General features: G+C 39.7%; 1 protein-coding gene across 1 annotated transcript; it reads left to right on the top strand.

Moving 5' to 3' along the window:
- Positions 1–2,957: 2,957 nt before the first annotated feature.
- fbxo16 (F-box protein 16) lies at positions 2,958–23,335 on the top strand. The gene is made up of 11 exons (XM_057822371.1): positions 2,958–3,043; positions 3,396–3,503; positions 9,696–9,731; positions 9,825–10,031; positions 10,112–10,282; positions 10,360–10,568; positions 19,066–19,171; positions 19,504–19,753; positions 20,877–20,964; positions 21,320–21,615; positions 23,229–23,335. Exons 2-11 carry the CDS (start codon positions 3,396–3,398, stop codon positions 23,333–23,335), a joined length of 1,578 nt encoding a protein of 525 aa, XP_057678354.1. The 5' UTR covers positions 2,958–3,043.
- Positions 23,336–24,169: the final 834 nt, after the last annotated feature.

Here is a 24,169-nt window from a genome sequence, read left to right as displayed (position 1 = left end):
GTCCCTGCCCTGCATCAAGTTTCAAGAATACATACATGACTTCCGGTTGTTATTGAAAAAATAAAAGCACCGATAAATGTTTTGGCGCGATTTGGAGGCAATTTACAATTCTGACACGTTATTATCACATTTAAATCAGTAAAAATAAGAGTCAATTTATAAACTAACGGACGTAACGCACTTCGGGATTAAACATGATTTATATTATTTTGACAACTGAGAGGATATAGTTTCCTATTCTACTCAGTGTCCTCGCTAACTTGACCCAGCCGCATCTCTTTCTTCCCGACAGGTTTTCTGTCCTTCTTGCGCGTGACCGCCTATCCGGACACGAGCACATTTTCAGTTTTGAATGAGGAGTGTTTTTAAACATTTGTTTTTGTTTATTAGGGCCCTAGAACTAAGTGTGCGAGAGCCCTAATGTAATGTAAAGGATTCTTATTATTTCGTCTCCTCATCAAATGAAAATGGCCAATTTGGAGGCCTGAACATGCTCGAAAACTCACCAAAATTTTCATATACTTTGTTTTGCTTAAATTTAGATTATTTGCAACGTTGCGAAAAAAATGTTACAAAATGGCTCAGTGGTGCCCCCTTGAATTTTTTTTTTTTTTTTTAAAAAGGCCTCTCCATTTAAGTTTTTTTTTCAACGTAGAGCAATGAAATTTGGGAAGTCGATACATTGTGCAAAATTGCTCCAAAAAGTCTCTTGCACCCATATTGAATTTGAAATTTTTATCGGTTAACAGGGTGCACATTTGAGACCTTGGTGCCTAGAGTGTTAGTTGGATCCTCCTCAAAATTGGTGAGAATGTTCATGAGACATATGAGATCTTAAGTTGTCAAAACTGTGAGTTCATTCATGGGCCTGACCTGGCCTGACCTGGGCGGGGTGCCATTTTTTTGGCAAAACACCAAATTCAGAAAATGACTAATGACTCCCTCATACAACGTTCAATCTTTTTCATATGTGGCATGTATGTGAGGTATTCCAGTCTGAACACGACTGCATTGAAATATTACCCATTAGGCCTTGCGCACCCAAGTGGGAAAAGAAAATGACCTTTTTTACGAGGCAGTCTCCGCCTCCAAGGAAAAAAATCTATTGACCTCAAACCTGTTTCAGGGAAGCCTTAAGACATGTGTACGGGTGCCTGATGAAAACATTGAGGTTTCGTTGAAGCGGAGGGGTCCAAACAGGAAAGTGAAAATGACCGTCACCATTTTGTCTTGCCACAAATTCTGAACAGTCATTACTTGGCAGACATACAACATATCTGCACCAAACTTCCCGTGCTTGGTAAGAGTCATACCCTGAAGGGTCCTGTAGGGGTCATTTGCATCAACTCTGTAGCGGCAACTAGTGGCAACAGAAAGTCACTCATTTTACTTATACATGTCCAGTTGTTTTCAGGTTGGTCACTGTAGTTTCAAGACCTTTTGTAAGACTACAATTTCAGGCCCATGTCCACATGTCTCTGTCTGTTGCCGTGACGACCCTTTGCTCACCATTAAAAGGAAGTAAATTTTTTCAGGGACTTAGGCAGCTTATAGACCCACAAAATTTGGCACCCTTTCAGTAACCTTAAATACCCCCTTAAATATCCCCTAAATCTCAAAATAACTGTTTGTTTGAAAGTACAGTGGTGCCTCTACATACAAAGTTATTTCGTTCCAGGACCTTTTTTGTAAATCGAAATGGTCATATGTCGAGCAGGGATTTCCCATAAAAATACATTATAATTCCATTAATTTGTTCCACAGCCCGAAAACCTACACTAAATCCTTAATGCATACTGGTGGTACTATTACACATGGCAATTACACATAGCAAAACAAATAAATTATTAACAAAAATTTAAAAAATAAAATAAACACAAAATGGCGGACAAGACGCCGTCGTTGTAAATCGAAATCACGTAAGTCGGGCATGCTGTACATAAAATAAATAAAAACAAACAAAATGATACAATTTAATTAATTATATACAAATATAGTGCTGCAATGATTAATCGATCAACTTGAGTAATTCGATTAGAAAAAAAGCTTCAAATCAAATTTTGCTGCTTCGAGTATTTGTTTAATTACAGTGGCGTTGTAATGGTTTGTTTTGAAAGTGTGTGCATTTAGTTTTATTGATTTGACTGGATACACTGCCCTCTAGTGGCAACAGTGAATATGCCATAACTCATTTAACATAGCTGAATCCATCTGTTCCAACCAACTAACCAACATAAGGTTAGTTTTTGTTTGAGCTAATGTTTTGTTTAATGCATTCGTAATTTAGTTTATAGGTATATTTAGCCCTTTTTGTAGGGATATGTGTTTGAATGATTCGTTAAAAGCATTGTAAGAAAAAAATAATAAAGAAAAGCTAGCATTTTATAGCATTTAAGCTATCTGACTTTTGCTATGCAAGTTAGCCAATTTAGATCCTCATTTGTTTTTATTTTTCTTATACAGTTTGAGGCTAAGCTCAAGTATTATAATCTATTATTAAAAGAAATGCTGCATAGTTTGAAGAAACACACAGGAATCTTATTTCATGTTCGCATTTAATGCTCTTTTAAAAGCGCAATCTTAGCAAGCCTTTGTTTTACATCTCCTAAAATGTATTCTGCAACGCATTAAATGTTCATAATCCGATTACTCGATTATTCAAACTAACTAGTTAATAAATTAATCGACTATTAAAATGGCGGCAGCCCTATACAAATGTTTTGCACCATCAGTGTTTACTGTGGTGCCTTTGCAGCTGCAGCGTCAGGCCTCATGCACAACATTTGTCATCATTAGAGTAAAGGACGCCTGCACCGTGCACAGTGCACATACCCCACTGTGATTTGCTTTGCGGCACCCCCTCGGTGTGTGACAAGCTCCGGCAGCATGTCTGTGTACAGAAAGCACAGTCACCGTTACTATAGGAACATGTAAACTACGCACGAGGGAAGAGGGTAATGGACGTTCTGGCCGTCGGGAGAAGTCGAGACAAGTAACAGTGTGTTTAGATGTGGATTTTTTACCCCCTTTGACTCAAGTGTTGGTGAGTTAAATCACAAAGTGCCGTGTATGTGGTCAAGTGTATGTGAGAGAGAGTCTGTAGCAAGAAAATACACTTAACACATGGGTGTGTATGGGAGCAGAAGGTTTGCAACATCAAGCAGGGCTTGGAATGTTCCTTTTAAAAACAACGGGAATGTGTCCGACAGGTGACAATGACTAAAAACAAGGCCTGACAGAATGCATGTTTTGACACATGGCAGCTAGGACTGCATTGTTTGTCTCTGATTCACAGAAATCTCACAATGGGAGAAGTAGTGCTGCGTCACATGTGTGGGAATAAGGACCACACAAATGCATGTGCTCTTGTAAACATGTTATCACTTGGTCTTCAGATGAACAAGAAGATGCCACAAGCGCCAAGGTCTCCTGCAAGTCCTGCCAAATTGCAGACTAGGATGAGCGCCTGGACGCCTCTCAACCACTCTCCGTCAAACTGCAAGGTCAGAAGAGAGCTCATTTGTGGAAATGCATTCAACAGATCAGTCAGTGTGTGGGGGATTTTTATTTTTATATATTACAAGATTTTTTGTTAAACAGCAAACTGTTTTGATATTTGTGAGAGGATTTTGTGCTGTGAAAGGGTTGAGAGGTTTCTAATTTTAATGTAAGTGTGAGGATTTTGGTGAGTGGGAGACATTTTCAGAGAGAGTTTCAATGAGTATTTTGTATAGATGGAGGCTTTTGGGTGATGTGAGAGTTTTTTTTTTTTTTAATTATTATCATTATTATTATTTTTAGGGTTGTTCCGATCATGTTTTTTGCTCCCGTTCCGATCCCGATCGTTTTAGTTTGAGTATCTGCCGATCCCGATATTTCCCGATCCGATTGCTTTTTTTTGCTCCCGATTCAATTCCAATCATTCCCGATAATTTTTCCCGGTCATATACATTTTGGCAATGCATTAAGAAAAAAATGAATAAAACTCGGACGAATATATACTATCATCATACAGTACATAAGTACTGTATTTGTTTATTATGACAATAAATCCTCAAGATGGCATTTACATTATTAACATTCTTTCTGTGAGAGGGCTCCACGGATAGAAAGACTTGTAATTCTTAAAGGATAAATGTGACTTTGTATATTGTGACTAAATATTGCCATCAAGTGTATTTGTTGAGCTTTCAGTAAATGATACTGTAGCCATTTAACTGTTCTGCCCAAATGCATGATGGGAAGTGCAACCATGACTGTGCGTCATGGCACTAATTGATATATCTTCTCTACATTGGGAAAAACATAGGGTGTTAAGAAAAAGATCAACTATTACCTTGCTTCCCCACATTGCCTCCCACGATATTTCTAATTGTTGAGAGAGGGATTGTAATGCATTAGCAATTAAAAAAAGGCTCCAAAGGCTGCCGAAATTCACCCTACTCGTTATACGCTGCCTTTTATCTCTCTATATGGGTAAAACGGCGCCATCACAGATTGAGCGCAACAATGCGAGAGTGGGTCGTGCAGCGCATGCATTAATTGCGTTAAATATTTCAACGTGATACATTTTTTTAAAAATTAATTACAGCCGCTATTGGGATAAATTTGATAACCCTACCTTAAGCCTAAACTAAAGACTCTGGATGAGTGTAACATATTATGTTTGTAATGTTAAATACAATTTGAAAACGATTTAATTAAAAAATATATATACAGTGGTACCTCTACATACGATCGCTTCGACACACGAACTTTTCGACATCCGACGTAAAATTTGACTCGCCATTTGTTTCTACATCCGACGACATGCTCGAAATACGACGACAATGGCAGCACCGCAGACGAATGCACGGCGGATTTTCTTGTGTGACAAATCAACACAGGTTTCAGAAAAGGTTGGTACATGTGGTGAAACAAGGAAAAAGTTGATGCTTACCTTCTAAATGAAGATGCAAATGACAGAAAAATATGAGCGTGGGGTGGGCATCCGTGAAATGGCTCAACAATACATCTCCACGGTCCTCCTCCGACCATCGTTCGCCAGTCTTTATAAGTTAAGCTGACAATTCTTATTGTGGTAACATCTCCAAAGAAATCGCCAGCTTCGCCACGTTTTCATCATTTCTTTCACAACTTATTCAACACAAAACGCCTGCTGTCTGCCGCAACTGACGGTGTTCTCAAGAGAACATTCAAAGTGAAAGTGAAACTCAAACTCTCCGGTCCAGGCACGTCAGTCCCGCGGTGCGTTCAGGTACACAAAAAAACGTCCGCCTTATTAGAACCCGATTCGTTACACTATTACAGGAATTATTATTATTCTTTTTATTATATTATTCCAATTTTGATTTATAATTTATTTGTTTTGCTACGTGTAATTGCCATTTGTAATAGCACCAGCAGTATTTTTTAAGGATTTAGTGCAGGTTTTTGGGCTGTGGAACGAATTAATGGAATTATAATGTATTCCTATGGGAAAATCCTGCTCGACATACGACCATTTCGATTTACAAACAAGGTCCTGGAACGGATTAACTTCGTATGTAGAGGTACCACTGTATATTAAAAAAAGTGAAGGAGAAACGATATCGTCATCGCACACACCATATAATTGTTTGCATTAGTCTAACACATATATAGTCTAACACATACATATGGTACAGGTTTTCGTAGGCACCGTCTAACTGTTTGCATTAGGCTAACACACGTAATATAATTAATCAGGAAATAGTATCATTTTCATATTTACGGTAGGACTACACTAATAATATAAAATAAATAGCACACCATAGTTTAATGAGAAGAAATAGAAGAGATACACAATGCCGTCTTATCACAAGAGTGACGCACAAACTCGGGTAATCTGCTCTCCCAGCAAACTCCAAGGACAAAGCGCTTTGTCCTAAAACAAGTACAACCAGCCCGGAAAGCAAAGTTGATAGCGGGCGTCCCAATCCGCGCACGAACCTAAGCCGCCCAAAACCGGCCACAGCGGGGATGGCCCAAAAGCAACGCCCAGAAACGCCTTCGACAAGACCCGCGTCAGCAAAGACTTCAAAAAGACTGGACACAGATTTCTTCTGCTCGGAAACATGTAGCCTTGTTTTGGATCCAGAATTGTCCCTCCGTCGTCTGTTTTTGCCTTGTTTTTACCATTGTCGACGAATAAATTGTCAACCTGTTTTCGGTGAGTGTTCTTCAAGCTTTTGAAACATGGAGTCAGTACAAAGGGTTAAAATAAGAGGACGCGCGAGATTTGGCCTTCCCGGCGGGCGCGAGCGGGGCAGCGTCGGCCTAGCAGCAATTGTTGTGGCTGGTGCTGTTCTCGGGTGCGTCTGGGCCGGGGGGGTCAAATTTCAACAAAAGGCATGTCCGATATTTTTTTGCCGATTCCGATACTTTGAAAATGACGTGATTGATCGGGACATCTCTAATTATTTCTATTGATTTTCTACATTTGCAACCATACGAAAGACAACAACAGACAGAACAAATGAAGGCAAACCAACAATTACAAACAACAACAAAAAACAAGCTGGGAATAGCAACAGGTACATCATGAAAAGGAGTGCAATACAATGAAAGCTATACAAGGGGGAAAGTACTATATCACACAAATTCCCTTGTCAGAATGGTAGAAACATTGTCGTGAGTGTAGTCCAGGAATGGTTTCCATGATTGTTCAAAAACATCCGTTTTGGAATGAAAAAGACAAGTTAGAAAGTCCAATGGAATATATTCCATTATTATCCTGTGCCATCCCGACAGTGAGGGGGCCGTATCTATAATCCAGTGCATGAGGATATTTTTCCGGGCACAAAAAGTCAAAATATTATAGTCTTTCTTGATATTTATCATTAATACGGTCATTTGTACGACCCAAGAGAAGGGAAGGGAAATCAAGCTGCATTAATAGAATTTTCTGTGTGTTTCAAACAGACACAACTCCAATATTTCTTATTTTAATACAGGACCAATAGCAGTGTGTAAGAACACCAATTTCTTTCTTACATTTGGGACAAACAGGAGAAACATCTTTCCTATTTATTATTATTATTATTATTATTTTTAAACCTGTCCCGTTCAGCTGTTTGACACGGAGAATGGAAGTATAAGTGTTCGGTTGGTCAAAACAGTTTTAATGTTTCACTTTGAGAGTATGACATACTCCCATTGTGACCATTCAACATACCTCGTTTATTATGACAAAGCAGCAAACAGGAAGGGGTTATGGGGGAACAGAAGAAAAGAAAAACACAAGAAAAGAAACACAAACAACAACAAAAATACATTGAACGCCTACACTAACTATGAATATGTTGGTGCTATCGTCAGCTAGAGCGATTTCCGGTTGACACCATGTGGGGGGCCTGTTGACTAGGGAAAGAAGGGGAGGAGAGTGGGGGAACTATAAGATAAGTGACTGAGAGGGGTGGAGTGTACACAAATCAGCTCTGTGATCTAGAAACCAGTAATCGTGTGAACCCCTTGTGAGTGTAAACCCGTCGGCAACAGATCCTACGCCAGCCCATCGCAAATCCCGGCACTGGGGCCCACCACCTGAGCGCGCCCAATTACATCCAGCCGCACGTGAGCCCCACCAAACACGCAAAAGCCACGCAGACGAACGGAACGAGGCTGTTTTGCTACCTCAGGGCCTGGACAACTTGCAATCATTAATGGAAGAATGAATTCAAAGGTTTATCAAGATGTTTTGCAGGAAATCTGGGAAATCAGAAAAAAGAGGATGGATGCCGCAACAAGAAAATGATCCAAAACACAGAAGTACTGTAAATCAACTTCAGAATGGTTTCAGAAGAATAAAATACACGTTCTGGAGTGGCCAAGTCAAAGTCCAGACTTCAACCCCATTAAGATGCTGTGGCATGACCTAAAGATAGCAACTCATGCCAGACATCCCAGGAATCTGACTGAACTGCAGCAGGTTTGTAGAGAAGAATGGGCCAAGATTAGTCCTGCTCGATGTGCCAGACTGATCTGCAGCTACAGGAAGCGTCTGGTTGAAGTTATTGCTGCCAAAGCGGGGCCACAAAATATTAAATGTGATGGTTCACTTACTTATTTTTCCCCCTTCTGTCATTGTTTGCATGCTATCCTCATTAAAATATGAAAACCTATAAATGTTGGGTGGTTTTAGTTAAAGCAGACACTGTTTTTACATCTGTGTGATTTTGAGAAAGATCAGATCAGATTTGATGGGGATTTTATGCAGAAATGTGAGAAATTCCAAAAGGTTCAAATTAGGGTTGTTCCGATCATGTTTTTTTGCTCCCGATCCGATCCCGATCGTTTTAGTTTGAGTATCTGCCGATCCCGATATTTCCCGATCCGATTCCTTTTTTTCCCCTCCCGATTCAATTCCAATCATTCCCAATAATTTTTCCCGATCATATACATTTTGGCAATGCATTAAGAAAAAAATGAATAAAACTCAGACGAATATATACATTCAACATACAGTACATAAGTACTGTATTTGTTTATTATGACAATAAATCCTCAAGATGGCATTTACATTATTAACATTCTTTCTCTGAGAGGGATCCACGGATAGAAAGACTTATAATTCTTAAAGGATAAATGTGACTTTGTATATTGTGACTAAATATTGCCATCTAGTGTATTTGTTGAGCTTTCAGTAAATGATACTGCAGCCATTTAACTTCTGTCCAAATGCATGATGGGAAGTGCAACCATGACTGTGCGTAGGGGCACCAATTGATATATCTTCTCTGCGTTGGGAAAGAACATAGGGTGTTAAGAAAATGATCAACTACTACCTTTTTCCCCCACATTGCCTCCCATGTTATTTTTAATTGCTGAGAGAGGTATTGTAAGGCTTTAACCACATATAAATGGCTCCAAAGGCTGTCAAAATTCTCTCTACTCATTATACGCTGCCTTTTAGCACTATCTATAGGTAAAACGGCGTCTTTATAGATTGAACGCGACAATGCGTGAGTGGGTCGTGCAGCGCATGCGTTAATTACCTAACGTGATTAATTAAAAGAAATTAATTACCGCCGTTAACGCAATAAATTTGATAGCCCTACTTTAAGCCAAATCTACTCTGAATGAGTGTAAGACATTTTGTCTGTAACGTTAAATACAATTAGAAAACGATTTAAATAAAAAAATATATATTTAAAAAAGGCATGTCCGATATTTTTTTGCCGATTCCGATACTTTGAAAATGACGTGATCGGACCCGATCGAATACTTTTTCATACCACTGTAGATTTATTGTTGGCGCAACAACGATAATTTCAATTCTGATATTGCAGAATACCGCCCTCAGGTGGTCGAGTTACAGCAAGTGTGACAACCAACCTTCGAGACAACCAACCCCAATATGCCTTATATTTTAATTGCAGAATTTTAATGAATAATACAGTCCCTGACAAAAGTCTTGTCGCATATCCATTTTGTAGAAACAATTGCTAATAACCTGACTTTTAATTATTCAATTGGTTTCAGAAATGGCTCATATGAAAGCTTTTGTCAGGGACTGTATATAATTTGGACATGCACTATCAACAGAGAGTTGATATCCATTCATTTCCTCACATTTCTACATGATTATCGGTCTTGCACTTGCAAGTAGCACTAACAAATAGTAATTCAAACAAAAACACTTGCTGTTTTTCCCATTGTCTTTGTTTTTCTTTCAGGTTTTTGAAGAGAGACGCAGCCTTCTGGCAAAGTGGGTACGTTTCAAAGCTTCAAGTGTGTGCATTGTGCTCATACTCCGTTGGGGTCCTGCTCGTCTTTCATTTACTGGCCTTTCATGTGCTCGTCAGTTTGACAGGTGGTCTGACAGGCAGAGGAAGTTGGTGCTGCACGACTTCGTCAAGAGATGCTCCAAGGAGCAGCTCCGCTATGTCGACCTCTGTGTGAGTAGACAGCTCCCCCTGCAGGCTGCTGACTTCACATGCCTGCTACCGAGAGCCATATGCCTCTACATCTTCTCCTTCCTGGACCCACGAAGCCTTTGTCGTTGTGCCCGGGTAGGTAGGAACCAGTGCACTAGAACATCATTAGACATAGCTTGATGGTGCAATAAAATGACTTGATCTTGTGTGGTTAGGTGAGCTGGCACTGGAAAAGCATGGTGGAACTGGACCAGCTGTGGATGCCCAAGTGTCTGCGTCTTGGCTGGTTCATGAGCTTCACCCCTTCAGTGTTTGAACAAGGAGTGTGGAAGAGACATTACATCATCACTGTGCAAAAGATGCTGCTCACTGCACAAATTGAAAAGGTCTAGAAGAAAAGTCGCTCAAAATGTTTTTTTTTTAATGTTTTCTTAAAGTTTACAACTTTGCCTATCTGTCATAGCAGCAGACAACTCTTCCAGATGTAGCAACAGTAAGCAGTCGACATGAAGACATATCACTTGGAGTGTCCCTAAGTGAAGGTCTTGGAAGGATGTCCAGGAGCAGACTGAAAAGGGAGAAGCATCCACCTGCCCATCCACCTTGGAGAGACTCCGACAAACATCCCAACGACATCGTTCGCTTCAACTATCTGGACAACTCAGATCAAGTGTAGGGCTGCCTTCATACATATTTCACAAACAATCAGATCCCGTTTTAGAAGGATGTTTCAGAATAGATATCACAATATTTCAGCTGTAAAAATAAAATTCAAATATATTAAAAAGCGAAACAAAAATTAGATATACTTTAAAAAAAACTAAAACTAAAAAGTTAATATTTTCTGATTTCTGTAGTCCTCAATGAAAGCAAAAAGATTATATTTGTTTTTAATCAAAATTAGATATTGGTCAAAATCTACTTTTGATCATTAATGGGACAGTTAGATTGTGACATACAGTGATCTCTCGTTTCTTTGCGGGTAATGGGGACTGCCCCCTGCAAAAATGGAAAATCCGCGAAGTAGAGGCGGAGCTTATTTAATCTATTTAAAATAAAAAATAAAAACTTTTTCGGGTGTGTTCAGCTTTAACAGCATTGGAAAGAGATACATATAAGATGTTTTTTTTTTTTTTTTTCAAATAAAAAAAATAAATAAATAACATATGTATATTTTAATGTTTTGAAGCACTCCAAATGCAATAATTATAATATGAATAAGATATGTACTATATATATATATATATATATATATATATATATTAGGGCTGCCAAATGACTAAAATGTTTAATCGAGTTAATTACAGCTTAAAAGTTAATTAATCGTAATTAATCGCAATTCAAACCATCTATAAAATATGCCATATTTTATAGATTTTTTTTTTCTGTAAATTATTGTTGGAATGGAAAGATAGGACACAAGACGGATATATACATTCAACATATGGTACATAAGTACGGTATTTGTTTATTATAACAATAAATCAACAATATGGCATTAACATTATTAACATTCTCCCAAGCGATCCATGGATAGAAAGACTTGTAGTTCTTAAAAGATAAATGTTAGAACAAGTTATGGAAATTTCATATTAAAACCCCTCTTAATGTTTTCGTTTTATTAAAATTTGTAAAATTTTCAATCAAAAAATAAACCAGTAGCTCGCAATTGTTGATGTCAATAATTACACCATGCTCACTCATTGCGCTTAAACCCATAAAATAATTTGGACCCAAGCGCCAGCAGAGGGTGGCAAACACCAAAAACAAGAAACAAACAGACATTACACTGCTGTCATTTTAATCTGTTTGAGCGGGGCATGTGCGTTAATTGCGTCAAATATTTTAACGTGATTAATTTTTAAAAATCAATTAACGCCCGTTAACGCGATAATTTTGACAGCCCTAAAATATGTATGTGTATATATATATATATATATATATATATATATATATATATATATATATATATATATATATATATATATATATATATATATATATATATATATATATATATATATTTATTTATATATATACAGTGCCTTGCAAAAGTATTCGGCCCCCTTGAATCTTGCAACCTTTCGCCACATTTCAGGCTTCAAACATAAAGATATGAAATTTAATTTTTTTGTCAAGAATCAACAACAAGTGGGACACAATCGTGAAGTGGAACAACATTTATTGGATAATTTAAACTTTTTTAACAAATAAAAAACTGAAAAGTGGGGCGTGCAATATTATTCGGCCCCTTTACTTTCAGTGCAGCAAACTCACTCCAGAAGTCCAGTGAGGATCTCTGAATGATCCAATGTTGTCCTAAATGACCGATGATGATAAATAGAATCCACCTGTGTGTAATCAAGTCTCCGTATAAATGCACCTGCTCTGTGATATGTTCAGGGTTCTGTTTAAGGGTTGTGTTTAAAGTGCAGAGAGCATTATGAAAACCAAGGAACACACCAGGCAGGTCCGAGATACTGTTGTGGAGAAGTTTAAAGCCGGATTTGGATACAAAAAGATTTCCCAAGCTTTAAACATCTCTAGGAGCACTGTGCAAGCCATCATATTGAAATGGAAGGAGCATCAGACCACTGCAAATCTACCAAGACCTGGCCGTCCTTCCAAACTTTCTTTTCAAACAAGGAGAAAACTGATCAGAGATGCAGCCAAGAGGCCCATGATCACTCTGGATGAACTGCAGAGATCTACAGCTGAGGTGGGAGAGTCTGTCCATATAACAATCAGTCGTACACTGCACAAATCTGGCCTTTATGGAAGAGTGGCAAGAAGAAAGCCATTTCTCAAAGATATCCATAAAATGTCTCGTTTAAAGTTTGCCACAAGCCACCTGGGAGACACACCAAACATGTGGAAGAAGGTGCTCTGGTCAGATGAAACCAAAATTGAACTTTTTGGCCACAATGCAAAACGATATGTTTGGCGTAAAAGCAACACAGCTCATCACCCTGAACACACCATCCCCACTGTCAAACATGGTGGTGGCAGCATCATGGTTTGGGCCTGCTTTTCTTCAGCAGGGACAGGGAAGATGGTTCAAATTGACGGGAAGATGGATGCAGCCAAATACAGGAACATTCTGGAAGAAAACCTGTTGGTATCCGCACAAGACCTGAGACTGGGATGGAGATTTATCTTCCAACAGGACAATGATCCAAAACATAAAGCCGAATCTACAATGGAATGGTTCAAAAATAAACGTATCCAGGTGTTAGAATGGCCAAGTCAAAGTCCAGACCTGAATCCAATCGAGAATCTGTGGAAAGAGCTGAAGACTGCTGTTCACAAACACTCTCCATCCAACCTCACTGAGCTCGAGCTGTTTTGCAAGGAAGAATGGGCAAGAATGTCAGTCTCTCGATGTGCAAAACTGATAGAAACATACCCCAAGCGACTTGCAGCTGTAATTGGAGCAAAAGGTGGCGTTACAAAGTATTAACGCAAGGGGGCCGAATAATATTGCACGCCCAACTTTTCAGTTTTTTATTTGTTAAAAAAGTTTAAATTATCCAATAAATGTTGTTCCACTTCACGATTGTGTCCCACTTGTTGTTGATTCTTGACAAAAAAATTAAATTTCATATCTTTATGTTTGAAGCCTGAAATTGGGCGAAAGGTTGCAAGATTCAAGGGGGCCGAATACTTTTGCAAGGCACTGTGTATATATATATATATATATATATATATATATATATATATATATATATATATATATATATATAAAGAAACTAATGATTCGTACATGTATACATCCATATAGCTTAACACTTTTAAATAAAATACCATGTTTTTTTTTTTTTTTAAATTGGAAAAAAATTTGTGATGGACTGAGGGCGCGAAGTTTGAAGCGTGATATAACGAGGGGTCACTGTGCATTAGTTCGGTAACACTTACTCCATCCTTTGATGTCCCGCCAGCATCTTTTACATCCATTGAAAAGTGACATAGTGTGCCGGATGACACTTCTGTCATAAGCATTCATTCATTCAACTTTTCCAAGCGCACATTTCGAGTTAAAATCTAAAGCCAAGATTAATAGAAGAACAGTAAATAATTGATTCACACACGAGTCAAATAATTGCAAAAATAATGATTAGTCGACTGTCAAATTAATCACCTGTGGTAGCCGTAGAGTCCAGTTAATCGGACCCCATAATTTTTTAACTCTACATTATCTGTTGCTTCCAGAAAAACATGGTTTCAAGATCGTAAGAAAGAGAGCATATTTTAAGTGTATCATTCCATTGCCCTCCTTTCACCTCCAAGCGTATATCATTCAATTCAATGATTCATGAGTGAAATAATAGAAAATTAGTAGTGATTCGTGATTAATTAGTGATAATTAGTGATTAGTAGTACTGCAACAATTAATTGAACCAGTAATTCGATGAGAAAAAAGCTTCGAATTAAATTTTGCTGCTTCGAGTGTTTAATCAGAGTGGTGTTGTGATGGTTTGTTTTTAAAGTGTTTGCATTTAGTTTTATTGATTTGGGTGGATACACTGCCTTCTAGTGGAAACAGTGAATATGACATAACTAATTTAACATAGCTGGATCTAGCTGCTCCCTGTTAAGACCAACATAAGGTTGTAAACATTTTTTTTTAGCTAATACAGTGGTATGAAAAAGTATCTGAACCTTTTTGAATTTCTCAAATTTCTGCATAAAATCAACATCAAATGTGATCTGATCTTTGTCAAAATCACACAGATAAAAAACAGTGTCTGCTTTACCTAAAACCACCCAAACATTTGTAGGTTTTCATATTTTAATGAGGATAGTATGAAAACAATGACAGAAGGGGAAAATATAAGTAAGGGAACCATCTCATTTAATATTTTGTGCCCCTCCCGTTGGCATCAATAACTACAACCAGATGCTTCCTGTAGCTGCAGATCAGTCTGGCACATCGATCAGGACTAACCTTGGCCCATTCTTCTCTACAAACCTGCTGTAGTTCAGTCAGATTCCTTGGATGTCTGGCATGAATCGTTGTCTTTAGGTCATGCCACAGCATCTCAATGGGGTACAAGTCTGGATTTTGACTTCTGTGTTTTGGATTATTGTGTTGGTGCAGCATCCATCCTCTTTTTAGCTTCAACTGTCTAACAAACGGCCTCAATTCTTTTCCTGCAAAACATCCTGATAAACTTTTGAATTCATTCTTCCATTATTGACTGCAAGTTGTCCAGGCCCTGAGGCAGGAAACAGCCCCAAATCACAGTGCTCCCTCCACCATATTCCACTGTGCGGATGAGGTGTTGATGTTGGTGTGCTGTTCCATTTTTCCTCCACACATGACGTTGTGTGTTCCTCCCAAACAATTCAACTTTGGTTTCATCAGTCCACAAAATATTTTGCCAAAACTTCTGTCGAGTGTCCAAGTGCCTTTTTACGAACATTAAACAAGCAACGATGTTTTTTTAGACAGCTCTGACTTCCTCCGTGGAGTCCCCCCCCTGAACACCATTTTTGGCCATAGTTTTACATATAGTTGATATGTGCACAGAGATATTGGACTGTGCCAGTGATTTCTGTAAGTCTTTAGCAGACACTCTAGGGTTCTTTTTTTACCCCTCTGAGTATTCAGCGTTGAACTCTCTGCATCATCTTTGATGGACGGCCACCCCTGTGGAGAGAATCAACAATGCCAAACTCTCTCCATTTGAAGACAACTTCTCTAACTGTTGATTGATGAACATCCAGACTTTTTGAGATGGTTTTGTATCCTTTCCCAGCTTTATACAAATCAACAATCCTTGATCGCAGGTCTTCAGACAGCTCTTTTGACCGAGCCATGAGGCACATTAGACAATGCTTTTCATCAAGACAATTCTTACCAGGTGTGTGTTTTACAGTGGGCAGGGCAGCTTTAAACCACTCATCAGTGATTGGGCACACAACTGACTTAAATTGTTTGGTAAAAATTGGTTTCAATTGTTCTTTAAGTCTCCTTAGGCAGAAGGTTCACTTACTTATTTTTCCTCCTTCTGTCATTGTTTACATCTATCCTCATCAAAATACGAAAACCTATAAATGTTTGGGTGGTTAAAGCAGACACTTTTTACATCCGTGTGATTTTGACAAAGATCAGATCACATTTGATGGTGATTTTATGCAGACATGTGAGAAATTCCAAATGGTTCAGATACTTTATCATGATACCACTTCATGATTCCCTAGGCATTGCAGTTTAGAGGTATATTTAGCATTTTTTTGGTGGGAATATTTGTTTGAATGATTTCTTAAGAGCATTGTTTAAAAAAAAAAAAAAAAAAAAGAATTCTATAGCATTTAGGCTAGCTGACTTTTGCTATGCAAGTTATTCAATTGTTCCGACCCCCACTAGTTTCACACGTGCATTTACCGAACCCTTTGGAATTAGAAAAATCTTTTTATTTTCATCCAAAATCAAAATCGATATATCTAACATAGCAAGTTAAAACCCAAGTGAATTGCCATTCAAATTTCTTCTTATTTTGACAGCATATTTTTAAACATGCCAAATATAAGTTTTTATCTTTATGCCTGCAACATCATCAGACAACTAAACCAAGACTGGCCCAATCTGCAAATTTGGAATTTTCCATTTAAATTTGGAAGAATATATCTTATTTTGTTCAAATTTAAACCTGCTTGGTTGCATTAACCTTGACCATGCAGTTTCTGTTTCTTGTTTACATCTCAAATGATATAAATTAATGAAAAACCCTGCACAAAATGATCATGAAATTTCTCCACAAAGTCATTGTTAAAAAAAGATAAACATGAATCTTCTTACAAATCCAATAAAAAGTGTAAATTTACAACAAATAATTTTGCCTTTTACTATTCACATTGGAAAATGAAATTAAACTCAATTCATTTCACAGTTTCTATTTTTGTGTCACATCCATGCCTGTTTTCGTGGCTTAAAATGTGACATAATTGTTATTTTTTTAGGTAAACCCAGTTCACGTTACCCGTAGGTCTAATGTTCTTTCTCATACCAATTGAGAGTCAACCTTCCACTGAGCAAACCAGTTTCTCCACCCATCAGATTGAGGAGCATCAGTTGAAATAAAGCCTGTAAATTGGGGACTAACTAGTCCAAAACCTGGTCTTAAACACCACTTTGTCTAAATTTAGTCAGCGTCCAAAAAAATGGGCCCTGCCTGTCTTAACCTTCACCAAACCTCTTGGACTGACTCACCGACCCCCTGGGGTTCGATCGAACCCAGGTTAAGAACCACTGACTTAGATCCTCATTCATTAATTTTTTTTTTATACAGTTATAGGCTGAACTCGGGTATTTTAATTTATTATTTTTTTAATGCAAGTGTAATTCTGCATAGTTTGAATAAATACTCGGGGATTTTATTTTGTATTCACATTTAATGCTCTTTTCAAAGGGCGATCTTAGCAAGCCTTTGTTTTTCATCTCCTAAAATTCATTCTGCAACGCACTAAATGTTCCTAATCCGATTACTCGATTATTCAAACTAAGTAGTTGATACAGTGGGGCAAATAAGTATTTAGTCAACCACTAATTGTGCAAGTTCTCCCACTTGAAAATATGAGAGAGGCCTGTAATTGTCAACATGGGTAAACCTCAACCATGAGAAACAGAATGTGGAAAAATTGTTTGATTTTTAAGGAATTTATTTGCAAATCATGGTGGAAAATAAGTATTTGGTCAATACCAAAAGGTCATCTCAATACTTTGTTATGTACCCTTTGTTGGCAATAACGGAGGTCAAATGTTTTCTGTAACTCTTCACAAGCTTTTCACACATTGTTGCCGGTATTTTGGCCCATTCTTCCACGCAGATCTCCTCTAGAGTAGTGATGTTTTGGAGCTGTCGTTGGGCAATACGGACTTTCAACTCCCTCCTCACCCCGTGGCGTCAAAATGATAACAAGAACGGTGAGCAAAAATCCCAGAACCACACGGGGGGACCTAGTGAATGACCTACAGAGAGCTGGGACCACAGTAACAAAGGCTATTATCAGTAACACAATGCACCACCAGGGACTCAAATCCTGCACTGCCAAACGTGTCCCCCTGCTGAAGAAAGTACACGTCCAGGCCCGTCTGCGGTTCACTAGAGAGCATTTGGATGATCCAGAAGAGGACTGGGAGAATGTGTTATGGTCAGATTAAACCAAAATAGAACTTTTTGGTAGAAACACAGGTTCTCGTGTTTGGAGGAAAAAGAATACTGAATTGCACCATACCCACTGTGAAGCATTGGGGTGCAAACATCATGCTTTGGGGTGGTTTTTCTGCAAAGGCACCAGGACAACTGATCTGTGTAAAGAAAAGAATGAATGAGGCCATCTATCCAGAGATTTTGAGTGAAAATCTCCTTCCATCAGCAAGGGCATTAAAGATGAGACGTGGCTGGGTCTTTCAGCATGACAATGATCCCAAACACACAGCCAGGGCAACAAAGGAGTGGCTTCGTAAGAAGCATTTCAAGGTCCTGGAGTGTCCTAGCCAGTCTCCAGATCTCAACCCCATAGAAAATCTGTGGAGGGAGTTGAAAGTCCGTGTTGCCCAACGACAGCCCCAAAACATCACTGCTCTAGAGGAGATCTGCATGGAGGAATGTGTCAAAATACCAGCAACAGTGTGTGAAAAGCTTGTGAGGAGTTACAGAATACGTTCGGCCTCCGTTATTGCCAACAAAGGGGACATAACAAAGTATTGAGATGAACTTTTTGTATTGACCAAATACTTATTTTCCACCATGATTTGCAAATAAAGTCTTTAAAAATCAAACAATGTTATTTTCTGTTTTTTTTCCTCCCAGATTCTGTCTCTCGTGGTTGAGGTTTATCCATGTTGACAATTACAGGCCTCTCTAATATTTTCAAGTGGGAGAACTTGCACAATTAGTGGTTGACTAAATACTTATTTGCCCCACTGTAGATTAACCGCCAACTAAAATCATCGATAGTCGACTAATCACTAGGGCTGCAGCCATCAAAATAATCGTTTGTGATAGCCTTACAATCCAGTAAATCAAAATTAATGGACCCCATAAAATCCAGGGCCCAAAAACATGTTTTCAAGATCTTAAAAGAGCATATTTCAAGTGTATTAATCCATTGACCTCCCTCCTCCTCCAAGCGTGTATCATTCAAAACTATTGTCCATCTCCAGGCACATAAAGAGCCAATCAACCACTCTCAGTAAGAAGAAGGCAGACGACGGGGGACAGAAAACACTGTCTGAGACCAGCTACAAACTACGCAAAGTTAAATCGCTGGTAAACCATGCTTTATTTCTCACCCCAACAATGATCCCACTGTGACGGTGACCCCCAAATCATATAGATCCTCCAACGGCAGACTTCATGCATTATGGAGCAGCATATTAAACAGGGATGCATGTTAATGACGGGCTCACAGAGGGAGGTGACAGGTGGTGATGCAAATTATGCTTATGTTTTGGGAGAAGGTGAAAGGACACTGCAGCATAAAATATTTAGGTTGAGGTAAAATATCCATGAACTTGCTTGCCTATTAACATTTCCACTTTTTTAAAGAAACAGACTTTAAAATTAGAAACACATGAGATTTTTTCCCCCATTTACTATAGATGTTCCTGACTTCAAACAGTAGACCCCAGCAATCGCTTTCTCCTCCTTCTGCTCATGAGACCCCCGAGTCTCGACCCCACTGGGCATCTCAAATTCACAGCTACCCTGCCACCAAAGAGGAAGGTGAGATCCTGCTGCGGCAGGCCCAGTGGAATGCCGGGAAGCGTCCGGGTCCAGTGAGGACGGCGGTACCCAGGCTGAGTGTAGGGGCGCTGAGGGCATCCCAGCGATCAAACAGGAGCATTCCCAGTAAGTTATCTTAAACAGCATGTCTCCTCTAGGCGGGATATGATGCAAACACATAGTAAGAAGTCAATGAATTTCAATGCATTGTGGTTGCGGGCCTTCATTAATGGACTAGCTCTTTAAAAATATATTTGTGCCTGTTGGAACTAAAGTCAGATCTGTAAAGTTTGGGACATTAGGCTCTATGCAGTGCATCACCACAATTTACAGTATATCACAAAAGTGAGTACACCCCTCGCATTTCTGCAGATGTTTAAGTATATCTTTTCATGTGACAACACTGGCAAAATGACACTTTTGACACATTGAAAAGTAGTCTGTGTGCAGCTTATATAATAGAGTTAATTTATTTTCCCCTCAAAATAACTCAAAATATAGCCATTAATATCTAAACCCCTGGTAACAAAAGTGATTACACCCCTTAGAAACTACGTACAGTGCCTTGCAAAAGTATTCGGCCCCCTTGAACCTTGCAACCTTTCGCCACATTTCAGGCTTCAAACATAAAGATATAAAATTTTAATTTTTTTGTAAGGAATCAACAACAAGTGGGACACAATCGTGAAGTGGAACAAAATTTATTGGATAATTTAAACTTTTTTAACAAATAAAAAACTGAAAAGTGGGGCATGCAATATTATTCGGCCCCCTTGCGTTAATACTTTGTAGCGCCACCTTTTGCTCCAATTACAGCTGCAAGTCGCTTGGGGTATGTTTCTATCAGTTTTGCACATCGAGAGACTGACATTCTTGCCCATTCTTCCTTGGAAAACAGCTTGAGCTCAGTGAGGTTGGATGGAGAGTGTTTGTGAACAGCAGTCTTCAGCTCTTTCCACAGATTCTCGATTGGATTCAGGTCTGGACTTTGACTTGGCCATTCTAACACCTGGATACGTTTATTTTTGAACCATTCCATTGTAGATTCGGCTTTATGTTTTGGATCATTGTCCTGTTGGAAGATAAATCTCCGTCCCAGTCTCAGGTCTTGTTATGACCCTGTGGGTCAATTGTTCTTTTACTGCTTTTTCCACTGTGTGTGTGCGTGAGTTTGGTGGCTAATTGAATGAATTAGGTGCAGGTGCTGCTGATTCAACCACTCCTGATTGGTGACCCCTCATTGGCCAAGGTGTGGACTTCCTGGCCTATTTAAGAAGCCTGCCACCAGCACTCGTCCTCCTCGCCAGCCAGACCACCATTCAGAAACGCCAGTTCGCGTGTGTTTGGTCTTCTGTGGTTCCTGCTTTGTTTCCTCTGGGCTGTTCTGTGTTTGCTGGCCTTTCTGGGTGGCGGTTGGTCGGGAGGAGCTCGCCCCAATCTTGGTGATTTGGGGGCTCGTCCGTTGCTTTTTTATCGTCGTTCGTCGCCTTTCCTGGTGAGTGTCTTTGGTTGTTTTCTGCCTCGTTGGCTGCTTTTGGTTGGCAGTTTTTTCTTTTTGGTGGTGGCGACTATGGAATTTAATGTAGAGGATTTTGTTATCAATCCGACCGTACAGGTACTTGAGAAATGTAGAAAGGACGATCTTGTTTTAATTGCACACGCTTTTGAGGTGATTGTGCCTCCTAACATCAGGAAACCTGAACTACGTGAGCTCCTGTTCAATGTGTTAAAAGACAGGGGTTTGTTTGGTGAGCCAGCCCCGACAGAGGGGCCAGGTGCTGTGCCTGGTGTTCCCCCACTCCGTACCTCCCCAAGTCAGGCTGCTATGTCGGCCGAGGAGCTGAGGATAACGCTTCGCATAAAAGAGGTTGAGGTGAGACACAAGGAGTTGGAGGTGGAAGCCATGCATCTTCGGGTGAAAGCTCTGGAGCTAGAGCGCGGTGCGGCTCCTACAGCCAGCCCCTCAACCCCACAGTCACCGCTCACAGGTATGCCTCATGAAGGGTTTGATGTTAGCCGGCACATCGCATTAGTTCCACCTTTCAGAGAGTCTGAAGTGGACTCTTACTTTAATGTGTTCGAACGTATTGCAGCTACATTGAATTGGCCCAAAAATGTGTGGCCCTTATTGCTTCAATGTAGATTAGTTGGTAAAGCCCAGGAAGTGTGCACCTCGCTGTCTTTAGAAGACGGCCTAAATTACGATGTTGTGAAAGCCACCGTCCTTCGCGCGTATGAGTTAGTGCCAGAGGCATATAGGCAAAAATTTAGAAAATGTGGAAAAACTGCCACCCAAACTTATGTAGAGTTTGCGAGGGAGAAAACTGCTTTATTTGACAGATGGTGCCAAGCCAGTAAGATACACAATTTTGATAATTTGCGTGAATTAATATTGATGGAGGAATTTAAGAATTGTCTTCCCGAGAGAATCGTCGTTTATTTAAATGAGCAGAAAACCACCTGCCTGACTGAAGCCGCAGTATTGGCGGATGAATTCGCATTGACACACAAACATTTGTCCTCGCCAATAACTCGTCGTGATTCGGCTCCCGTTGACAAACCTCGATCCCCTACAACCTATCGCCGTACCCCTGTCACTGTTTCTTCAGCTAAAGAAACTCGCGAATGCTTTTACTGCCATGAGCAGGGACACCTGATTGGCTCCTGTCCCATCTTGAAAAGGAAAGAAGCGAAAAGCACCAAACCATCCTCAATTGCATCAGTTCAGACTACACAATCCGTTCCGCCTCGCATGAAGTTGGCCACACCAAAACGGCAGGTTGATTCAGGTTTTCGGCCCTTTGTCTCCAAAGGTTCAGTAAAATTAGAAAACACAAAGCCAGTCGCTATCACTATTTTGCGGGATACTGGGGCAAAACAATCACTTATTCGCGGGGATGTTCTCCCATTTTCAACTGAGTCCTATTCTGGCTCAAATGTTTCAGTTTTGGGTGTAAAATTGAGTGAGGTGCGTGCACCTTTACATTTTGTGAATTTGAAATCTTGTTTTGTGAAAGGCAGAGTAGAAATTGCCATTAGACCACAGCTCCCAATTAATGGAGTTGATTTGATCCCGGGAAATGATTTGGCCGGTGGGAAAGTTTTTCCTTCTCCCAAGATAAAGAAAAATCTGTGTGCTAGGGCAAACCGAAAAGAATTAGTTCCTATTGAGTCCCATTCTGTTAATGAAAATCTGACACCACCGTAGACATAGATCAGCTAAGCGCCGCCCATAATTTGTGTCATTGTTTTTGTTTGTATAAAACTTGCTCGCCCCTTCAAAGTAAAGCTCTACGCCAGCGCCCTTGGCGCAGGTGCCGTATTCCTGCAGTAAGATGACTATAATGTTCATCATCCATTTTGTTACTTTTTGGAAATGTTAAAAACACTAGTTACATTAGAGCAACTCTGAATCGCACATTTACACTGGGGGGTAAATGTCCGATTTTTAGGTGGTGGGGTGTTATGACCCTGTGGGTCAATTGTTCTTTTACTGCTTTTTCCACTGTGTGTGTGCGTGAGTTTGGTGGCTAATTGAATGAATTAGGTGCAGGTGCTGCTGATTCAACCACTCCTGATTGGTGACCCCTCATTGGCCAAGGTGTGGACTTCCTGGCCTATTTAAGAAGCCTGCCACCAGCACTCATCCTCCTCGCCAGCCAGACCAGCATTCAGAAACGCCAGTTTGTGTGTTCGGTTCAGCAGTGATTCCTGTTCGAATAATCTTTGTACATATTGTAAATAGTTGAGCAGTAATGTAGGAGGGAGATGCCTTTTTGTCATAACGGATTTTCATGTTGCTTTGGGCAACCTTCATTGAATTACGGGCCAAATCGCATGCATGATGCAGTCTTTCTCGGAAAGAGCTAACATAGTCTAACACGTTTTGTTCAGGGTTTGAGTTATCAGAAAGCCACTTTTCACGAAGTAAGCGCAATGGTCCACGTGCAGTGTGGCCAAAAACTAAATCGGCTGGACTAAAGCCAAGGGATTCTTGAGGAGTTTCTCGAATGGCGAATAGCAGCAAAGGTAGACCTTCATCCCATTCTCTGTTTGACTCAGTACAGAATTTACAAAGCATACTTTTAAGTGTTTGGTGAAACCTTTCTAATGCACCCTGACTCTCGGGATGGTAGGCACTGGAAGCATGATGTTTAATATTGAGCTCTGACATGACTTGAGCAAAGACTTTAGACATGAAATTTGACCCTTGGTCACTTTGAATGCTTTTCGGAAGGCCGAATGTAGAAAAGAACTTTACCAGTGCTTTTACAATGGCGCGGGTTTTCAGAGAGCGCAAGGGGATAGCCTCAGGGAAGCGAGTAGAAGCACACATGATAGTTAAAATATAAATGTTACCTGATTTGGTTCGTGGAAGGGGACCAACACGTCTACAATAACATGCGAGAAGGGTTCACCAACAACAGGAATTGGCCTAAGGGGTGCAGCAGAAACTACTTGGTTAGGTTTACCAGACACTTGACAAGTATGACAGGATTGACAATATTTCACAACATCAGATTTTAGTCCTGGCCAGAAAAA

This window comes from Corythoichthys intestinalis, chromosome 19 (genome assembly GCF_030265065.1).
Source record: "Corythoichthys intestinalis isolate RoL2023-P3 chromosome 19, ASM3026506v1, whole genome shotgun sequence".
Classification (NCBI taxonomy): Eukaryota; Metazoa; Chordata; class Actinopteri; order Syngnathiformes; family Syngnathidae; genus Corythoichthys; species Corythoichthys intestinalis.
This window is presented reverse-complemented; position numbering and strand designations above follow the sequence as displayed.